The following is a 10,161-nucleotide window of genomic DNA, read 5'->3' on the forward strand; positions in this document are numbered from 1 at the left end:
ACTTAATATTCTCATGGGCATTGCAATTAGTAGTTCATTTAAGTGTTGTAATTAACAGAAATTATATAAGGTATTTCAGACTTTTCTTACTTAATGAGCATTGTACATGGCACTTGGCAACCCTGGTCATTGGCAAAAATGTCCTGGGGAAAACCTCAAAAACCGAAACCCAAAATGCACTCTTTCACTCTTTCGAACTGATGAATCGGTAGGTAGGAGCAATGGACACGAGGCAGCGGATGGATAGGGGCAGGTGATGGCATGTGGTAGTCGGCAATTGCACCGTTAATTTGGTGTCGCACACACACACATACGCAGAGAGACTGAGGGGACATTCACACGAGTTGGCGTTGGCGAGTTTTGGCGCCAAATGAATTCAATTAATTAAATTAGTTCAACTTGCTGCTGTAGTTATCATCCGGATTGGGCAATCGGAATTGGCACTGGGCACTGAGAACTCAGGGACTACGAATCGAAAAGGCTTTGTCCAAGCTAACAAGTCAGCTATTTAAAAGTGAGCAAAGTAGACAATTGGCATATCCTGGAAAAAACCTTAAGTAAACATTTTTTTTGCAATGAAACTAAGCAGAAAATGCGACCCAAAAACCCTTTTTAAATATTTAAAATCATACATTTAACATTTTGCAATAAATTTAATCAATAAAACAGAAGTTCAAAATACAATACAAAATTTATAAAGTTGAGTTATAAATTTTGTAAGATGAACTTAACGAAACACAATGCAAATAATATTTAGGGGTATAAGTTAATCTGTGGGAATCTATTGAAACGAAAGGAATTAATAAATTTATTAATCAAATCTAGAAGGTTATGAGTTACCTTCTCAATGTTCATCAGAATCGTTATTTGAATCATCATTTGACGTGGTTTGCATTAAGCAGAAGATTTTCTGCTTTGTTTTTTCTTAATTTGCTTGGCATCATTTTCATTTTGAATGTCCTTTTCAGCTTCCCCTTTCTTTTCGTTCTTCTTGGTAACCTTTATTTTGAGATCCATCTCTTTGGTGGTTTTCTTGTTGGGACTGTTCTTAGTTTTATTTTTCTCAGATAGGATCTCTTTGGGATTGCTTTGCTTAGGATCACTAACGACATCCTTCTTTTTGGTGTCCTTAATTTTGGTTTTCAGCTCCTTTAGATTGTTTTTAGCATCGTTTATCTTAGAACCCTTTTCTTTGGGATCATTCCGCTTAGAGTTTAATTTTTCGGGCTCATTCTCTTTTGAATCGTATTCTTTTTGTATATTTTTCTTAGATTCACTTTTCTTTATTGCGTTCTTTTTAGGTGCGTCGTTCATCTCGGAGTTGTTCTTTGTCTCGACCTTCTTAGAATTCTTTTTCTTGGGAGTTTTCTTTGCAATGTTACAGAAGCTTTGGTTGTCTGTCATATAAAAGTGTTCTATCGGATCAATTTCACTTTCCTTGCTGAGGTCTTCTTCAGTATCTGTTTTTTTGAGATCGTTTTTAGCATCGTTTATCCTAGAACCCTTTTGTTTGGGATCATTCTGCTTAGAGTTTAATTTTTCGGGCTCATTCTCTTTTGAATCGTATTCCTTTTGTATATTTTTCTTAGATTCACTTTTCTTTATTGCGTTCTTTTTAGGAGCATCGTTTAACTTGGAGTTGTTCATTATTGAGTTGTTCATCTTTGAGTTGTTCATCTTTGAGTTGTTCATCTCGGAGTTGTTCATCTCGGAGTTGTTCATCTCGGAGTTGTTCATCTCGGAGTTGTTCTTTGTCTCGAGCTTCTTAGAATCCTTTTTCTTGGGAGTTTTCTTTGCAATGTTACAGACGCTTTGGTTGTCTGTCATATAAAAGTGCTCTATCGGATCAATTTCACTTTCCTTGCTGAGGTCTTCTTCAGTATCTGTTTTTTTGAGATCGTTTTTCTTAGCATCGATTTTTTTATGATTGACTTTCTTGGGTTCCTTTTTCTTTGCATCGCTTGTCTTAGAATTAAGTTCCATGAGAACATTCTGTATAGAGTCGTATTTCGCAGTATTATTTTTTTTAGCATTACATCCCTTGGTCATATCGTTCTCCAAGTCTTTTTTCTTCTTCTTGGTATCTATCTGCTGTGTGTTACTCTTTTCCATTGCGTCCAGGTCGACCTTCTCGGCAGTGCTTTTCCCAGAGGCAGTTCCGCTAGAAACCTTGTTCTGCATTGACCCTGATTCAAATACAGTACGACTTCTTAAAACCTTAAAAATATTTACTTTCTTCATTTTGTATAATTATTTATTTTTATTTTTCTGTTTTCAATATCTGAAGTAGTTCTAAACTAGTTGTAAATGCTATTGGCATGTGGTGACTGACATGTTTGACAAAGTTTATTGATGCTAGGAATTCTCAACTACAAAAAATTCAACTATTTGAAAACCGGATTCGGTAATTAATCAGCCGCATTTTGGTTTTGAAACAAAGAAAAGAACTAAGGAATTAAAATGAGAAAGTGACTTTAAAATAAGTTTAGGTTCTTATTACCAAAGTACTTTCATTAATGGCAGTAGAATCGTTGTTCAATTCTTCAGTTGTTGCTTTTCCCTTTTCTATATTAGAAATGCTTATTTGGTCTTCTTGTTTTGTGACTTTCTCGTCCTTTGGTTGAGTGAATACAACAACACGACTCTCCAAGTCCATATGGATGCGTGGTTCTTCCATTTTGTGGGGGAAAAATCAAAGTAAGAGCAAGTTTTAGGTGTTTTTTATATTTTCTCAAAACTGAGTGACTTTTCAAATGATGATTGGATAATGATTGGGTTATATGCCATATTTGTGTTGAAATTTTAGCAGGGTATCAATGGTGCTTTGCGGTCAACGTCAACAGCGACGTCGATTTTGCCATCAGACTCAATTATCAGCTCTTTTATGAATGGCCAGCAAATTTTGCAATGCGGCAGCGGCAACGACGGCGCCTACCTTGACTGGAATTGGATATTCTTTATTCTTTTTTTTTTCTTTTCCTATTTTTGTTCATTTTTATTTAATATTTTTCTCATATTCTGCTTTTGGCATTTTTGCTGGTCGCACACAAAATTGTGCTTCGATTTTTCGCTTTCTCTATCTCTCTCTCTCTCTCTCTCTCTCTATGTAATTGCATTAAAAAAAGGGATAATTAAGTTGGCCAACTGCAGGTAATAAATTATGAGAAGGCCATGCAAAACCCTTTTTGCAGCTAAAAATGAAAATTGAATTTTATGTTGTTGCGCGAAGCGACAGCAAATCAAATTAGGCAAACAAATTTGTTAAATATGCTTAATTTGATGATGGACAGACAGACAGGGGTTAAATGCAATATGTTAAATAGACGATACTACAAAAAATAGAAGTCATGCTAAATGCCAAACATCTGTTTCAACGAACAATAAATGGACCTGCGAGTTGGGTTTGCTTTTTTCTCTCTTCTTGTTTTCTTTTTTTCTTTTTTTTGAGCTAGAATTGGCGTTCATCATGCCATGAATTACGGGGCGTCAAACTGTCAAGCACCCCCAAGCCAAAACGCTTGACAGATGAACTAAAGGCCGGGTTACGCAACTAACAACCATATACATGTATGTATGTGCCCCTCTTCACCCCCCTCACATTTCAGTTGGGTTGAAGTAGATGCCTCCATTTTGGTTCGCTATTCATAAAAATTGCTCAATTCCGCAGGCGTTTGCTATTTTTGCCGTCAAGCTTTGTTTCGCTTTATCAACGGGTAGGGTAACTAACTGACTGACTGACAATTCAGGCCCCCCACCCATCCCCAACCACTGTGTCTAGTTCAGATTTTTTCCATTGCAAACAAGAGATATTTTTGTTGACAACTAAAAAACCTCGACGCGTTTTTTTCTCACGCTCAACATGTTTTCCATGGGCAAAAACAAGAAACAAATACCTAACAAACAAAAAACAGAAAAACATAAACAAAAACGGGTTGAGTGGTCTAAGCCAACCATCCATCCACTCGCCCCGCCCTTCTATAGGCTTAAATGCCAGCCTGTTGGTTTTAAAAATTATGCCTCAAATTATGCCCTGTCATGTAGGACTAGAAATGGCAGAAAAAATAAACACAAAAAGCAAAAAACAACAACAATAAGTTATCCTTTTGTGCCCCGTTGGCAGAAAATGCAGCAATGCGTTTTGCCCATAAATAATATTTGTTTCAATTTTTTCGGGCTCTCAAAATATGTAAAATATTTGGTAGCAAACGTATGCAAAATGCATTTAGTTTAGTTAGTTGCATTTTTGCTTACAACATTTTTATGCAACTATGGCAAATTTTGTTTTTATTTATTTCTTTTGGTCAACAGACAAAAATTTATAGACTAAGAAAGAGAAAAATTAATCTAAACCGACTTTTTATACCTTAACAAAAGCTATGAGAGGTAAAGTTCAATAGGTTAATTCATTTAGCCAATATGAAACTTCTAAACTTAGATCTTCTCTAAGAATATCAAGTAAATATATTAAGTTTGTAGGTTTGATACAAATTTTGAAAATCACTTAATTTTATTTCACTTTATTCACTTTTCCATAACATTCCACATTTTGACACTTTGGAAGAGACTCTCAAAATGGGTATCAAATTAAAATACCTTATTTTAATCTTAGAGAAAATTTAAATATTTAAATAAAAGAAGAAAAAGAAATGAGATAATAGAAAATAAAGAATAAAAAGTTTTAAAATAAATGTAAAAAAATAACCAGATAATTGTAGCTTACATAAAGACAAATTTTTAACTTAGTTTGGGTAATATCAAGCTGGCTAGTTTTTGTTAATTTATGCCATTTATCATTTACTTTTTAAGTTAAAGCTTTGGCAAATAAGTATACTAAGAATGCACTCTCAGTGAACTTATTTAATAAATTTTTAATGGTAATACGTTACGATCATTTGTGAGTTATTCTACAAGTTAAGCAAGTCTAAAAACCTATTTTGCCCAAATAAGTGTGCTATAAAAATGGTTTTACTTTGGACATCAAGTGCATCTTGTTGTAAACTTCTTTTTTTGTCAAATTATAGAATATTTTTTGTATACAAGTCAATATAATTTGCGTTTACTGCTTTATAATTTAAGTTTAGTTTGACATCATTTAGGATGCTTATCTTTCGTTTTATTTGCTTTCCTTTAGCGAATGCATTATACAGTGATTTCTTTCCCTTTATTCTCAACGCTTGACTTGGTTTTCTAGTCGCTAATGAGCTTTGCCTCTTTCTTTTTCTGGCATTTGCTTTGACATAAGCCCTTATCCCTTACAGAACCTTTTGTGAATCCTTTGCGCTTTCTCTGTAAGCTAAAAAATTTGCATTTAGCCTCACATTTGCAAGGGGTTTAAGAGGATTGTATGTATGTATGTATGTATAGAAATAGAGCGAGAGATTGAGACGGAGATGAAGGCAGAGCATTGCTTGTGGCTGCAATTTATGAAGTTCAACTGTAATGCGCTTTTAACCTGCAGCAGCTACGGCAAACGGTTCGCCTAAAGAAGCCGCAGGAGTCTAAGCTTTCAGTTTTCAGTTCGAGTTGTGCGGCATTTGGTTGGTATGCGGCGGTGGTGGCGCCTTCTAACACTTAATATGCGCGGCACGTGGCCGAAAACTAAACAGAGAGCCACAATCACACACACACACACACATATTCACACACATGTGAACGAGTCTGAGAAGCAGCACTGTGAGAAAATATCATAGATTGTATCTGCATTGGATTAAATGGGTTTAACTGAAAGTAAACGAAGTTTTTTTCCTCAGCAGATCCAAGCGATAAGCAAGTAAAGCTTCAAAAAATGCATAAAGTTTGTTTAAACTAACTAAAAATGATATTAAAATTCTGTTTTCTTTAGTTAAAATTGAACTTTTAATTGGGTTATGGACCCATTGGTTAATGTGTGGCTAATACTTAATTCAAATTTATTTCATTCTCTTATCTTAACTTATCTTAACTCTCATTCTTAAAGAATTCTGTATATTATAACAACTATTAAGGTTAAGGGCTTTATGGCTATTGTATTGTTGTGAGTTATAGACCAAAGATAATCAAATTTCAGAGAATTTGAACTGCATTCAGTTAAGAATTTTTTGAATCTATAAAAGTAAGAAGCCTTATCGAATTAATTCTTTAATAAAAGCTTCGAATGTTGCAGTTAAGATCCTTAAACCTTTTTTCTAGATGGTGTCTAAATTTCCCAAAATAATAGGCAAAGTGAAGTGAAAGGAACCCAATGGTGCCCCAATAAGTATGCTATAAAAATACATATATTGAAGTTTGTAGCTATTTTGCTACGAGAAAGGTCAAAAAAATGCATTGGAAAACGTTTAAACTTTATATTTTTAATTATTTGCGTTAATTCCTAATTTCTTGCAGTACATTAAGAAACATAAATAGCCATAGTCACACAAATACTCTTCCATACACACATACATACATAAGTCGGGCCAAAACATAAAATGTTACATGGGAAACTCCGCATGGTGCCATGCACAATAAATACGCGCAAAATGGGCGGAAACTGCACTTGCACCCATTGGTTACTGTCAAATGGCATGGTCAAGTAGTTTCTACTAAAAACTGCAATTTGGTTTGATGGTGCTGGAGGTTCGGGGTTCAGATCAGGTTGCATGGCACGCACACAGTTGCACATTAATAACAAACATGAGTTGGCTTATGGCAATGCAGAATGAAAGAGAGCGAGAGAGAGCCAAACAGAGAGAGAAGCGTTAAACGAGAGGGAGTTGGGTCAGTTTAAAATATAAAAAAAAAATACCAAAACTTTGACAAGCCATAAGCCACAGGGTAAGTTAGGACTCTGTATATCTATCTAGCTTACTCATTGGCACAATTAAAACAAAACAAAAAGGAGAAGAAGACTAAGTGAGGTGTGGTGAGGGAGATGAGGGAGGTGATAAACTAACAGAGAATACTGAGGCGTGAAAGTGTTGTTCCTAAAAGTATGCACAAATATTTTGACAAAGCAAATATTTATCAACTTTCTGGACTTCTGACCTTAAGCATGCGATAAAGCACAAAGTGACTTTGGGGTCAATAGAGCAGACTGAAAGACGAGTAGAGCCAGAGAAGGGGGCAGAGGTTGGCAAAGGAAAAAGAAGGGCTGTCCTCAATTGCTTAAAAAGAAATTTTAAAGTAAAAACAAGCTAAACAACTTCCTAAAGAAGCGATCGATGAGCATTATATATAGTTTAAATATAATTAAAAATCAAATTGCAAAATCTTTCCAAATAGTTTCTTCAATTACCTTGAAAATAATGCTTTTCGCTTCAACTAATCACTTGCAATTATTTAAAAAGGAAAACTAAACTATTTCATCTCAAGCATAAACATCTTGGTAGCAGATTACCAGCGTCACTCTGGCCGTACTTAGAATGCAATTTACTTTCACGTTGTCCTTATTTTGTGCCCCTATATCCTTGTCAGTGGCATTGCCATCTATGGGTCTTGCCTCTTCAAAAGCCAAGAGTTGAAGTGCAAGGCGCACGCTTGGACGAGTGTGCAAAAACCCAATAACCCAAAGCTCAAGGTGACAATGATGAACACGAAGGAGAAGTAGCGAGGGATGAGGCGGAAGAGATGAAGATGTTTTTTGGGCAGAGGGTAAGAAGAAGGTTTTGTTTGTATGGGTATTTGTGCAACTTGTTTGTTTGCCCTTCTTGTTGTTGTTGTTGTTTTTGTGTTGCCTTATTATATTTTAGTAAGAACAAAACGCTTGCCAGCTGTCTTTTCATTGTTGGACAATGGCACAGAGCACAGCCCAAGCTAAGCTATTCATTTTTGATACAGTCACTCGGTTGTTTACTAACCAGCCACCACCCTTTGTCGCCCTCGCCTTCTCACGCAGCCCCGCTTAGTCTAAGTCAGTGTGATGTACCCATGTCGCTGTGTAAATTTGAGGGCATCTTGGGATTACCAAAGCTATTGGCAAAGAGTTGACCAAAGCATTTGGTTATTATAAAGTTTTTCAATTTACAATCTCATTTATTTATACTATTTTTTAATGTTTTATTTTTTTTTTAAATAATTCAAATACAAGACCAAAATTGATATAGTTTTTATACTTGAAATTGGAAAATAAAAGAACTGAGCTGCTAAGTTGAGATTACGAATTGATTATTGACTTTGCGATTGTGTTTTGCACAAAAGTCTTTTAATAAGACTTAAAATTTAAAAAGTGTTAGATGAAGATGTCCTAAAGTTAACGAGAATATAGAAAAATATCTTCTTTAATTGCCATAAAATTGTTTAAATCTATAACTAGTAAGTGTTGATATACACTAACAACCATTCAAATTCGAATCCTTCTAAAAATTGTTAGTTCAATTTTAAAATGTGTCTAATCTTATCTTAACCTAATTTTAAATTAAAATACTTTTCTTCTATATATTTTCCTTCTTATAAAGTTTCATGTTTTGGATGAAATGCAGGAAGACATTTAGCAGATATCCTTAAAATTTGTCAATTCATCTTAAAAGTTCACTTTGTACTAGTTAAATTTTCTTTAGAAACTTCTCAAAATATTGTATTTAAGAATTTGTTTAAAAATATTAATTAGGTATTAAAAAAAACAACCATTCAAAGACTTCTCCAGGTAATAAAATGAAGTAGGCATTTATATATATCCCAAGTTTAAGCCTTTTATAAAGTTATAGCTAAGATGTGTTATTGTCCAATATATTGTATCACTTTGTAGGATATCAAAATTGTCGATTTTCATCTATCTTTGGTTGTTTTGTGGCTGTGGACCATGTTGTATGTGTTTTTTTTTCGAGGTCACACATATGGCTCACCTGGGTCCGGATACTGGGTCCGCATGCAGTTGAATAAATTTGTACAATGTCCTGGCAATTATGTAAAACAGCGCCATTAGTGCAAAGATTTTCACCTCGAGCGGTTTTAGTCACTGACTGACTGACTGACTGACTGACTTACTGACTCACCGAGTGACGACGTCGAGCTGGCTGGCTGAGTGACTGAATGACTGACTGGCTGGGTTGGTTGCATTTGTTGAAATTTATGAGGCATACTGATGCAAGGACAATGCAAATGTGTGCGTGTGTGTCTGTGTGTGTATACATGTTGATGATGTTGCCACAGTCGCTGGGGATGCTGTTGCAATGGTGAATTATTTATGCCAACTTGACATTTACTTGGAGAGGCAAGGCCTCGACTAGAGGAAAAAACTGTTGATACGTTTTTCCATAGCATACTTTTTTGCGCATTTACTATTAATTGCTGCCTGTTCTTGGATATACTGAATTATATATAGAAATTTGTTATATATCTCTGTACTTTGGATATTCATAACCACTTACCAAAACAAAGATGGTCCCAAGATTGCCCAGAGAATGAGAAAGACAGAGAGAGAGAGAGAGAGAGAGGTGGAGAAAGTGTGTGTGTGTGTGTGGGAAAAGTGATTTCATCAGAAGCCGCAATGTTTAAACGCATTTTAAATATTCATAATTCAATTTTGACTTGGTTTTTCGTAGAAGTTTTTGTGGCCAGTCAACGGTTCCAAGTTGTAGTTTTGCTGCTGCTTGCAACTTGTTTATTTTCCTCTTTTCCACTCAGTTTACGTTATTAATGAGCAAAAGTAGAAATGCAGGCCACAGAAAGGCGGCAACATAGCGGGCAACGATGCGATGGGATGGCAAGGGATAGATAGATAGAGCAAAAGGCAAGGCAAAGCAAAAGCAAGTGAATCTGTATTTGTGTGTGAGTGAAAGAAAGTTAAAATAGATAAATAAATGAAAAGCAAATAGATGACTAGAGATACACTACCAAAATAGGAGAGAAATCTAAGCTTAGGTATTTATGTTATATACAATTTTTGAAACGTATTTTAAAGTGGGATGAAAATTTTTCAAGTCACTCATCACTTAAAATCTAAGCTTAAAAATGGATTATTGTCTTTACTGGCTCAAGATTTGGTGTTTCATTTAATAAGCTATTTTTTTTAAACCTAATGCAACATTCAATAAAATATTTAATGTCAAAGGTTCTTAAAGTATATCACGATTATCTTATGTTATAAAGAAGATTTCATAAATTTGCAATAATCATATTTTATATACAGAAATGTATGTAATTGTGTATAAGAAGGTTATCAACTTTAGTTTGAAAACTACTAAATAAATTATATTTAAGTTCGTA

The 10,161-nt window shown here is 34.7% G+C and overlaps 1 protein-coding gene across 1 annotated transcript; it reads right to left on the minus strand.

The window, feature by feature from the left end:
- Window positions 1–633: 633 nt before the first annotated feature.
- On the minus strand, window positions 634–2,749 carry LOC6639897 (myosin-2 heavy chain). Its single transcript, XM_002062688.3, has 3 exons — window positions 2,501–2,749; window positions 841–2,447; window positions 634–781 (listed from the first exon to the last, which is right to left on the minus strand). Exon 2 carries the CDS (start codon window positions 2,239–2,241, stop codon window positions 895–897), a length of 1,347 nt encoding a protein of 448 aa, XP_002062724.2. The 5' UTR covers window positions 2,242–2,447; window positions 2,501–2,749; the 3' UTR covers window positions 634–781; window positions 841–894.
- Between the last annotated feature and the right edge of the window lie 7,412 nt (window positions 2,750–10,161).

This window comes from Drosophila willistoni, assembly GCF_018902025.1.
Source record: "Drosophila willistoni isolate 14030-0811.24 chromosome 2L unlocalized genomic scaffold, UCI_dwil_1.1 Seg196, whole genome shotgun sequence".
Taxonomy (NCBI): domain Eukaryota; kingdom Metazoa; phylum Arthropoda; class Insecta; order Diptera; family Drosophilidae; genus Drosophila; species Drosophila willistoni.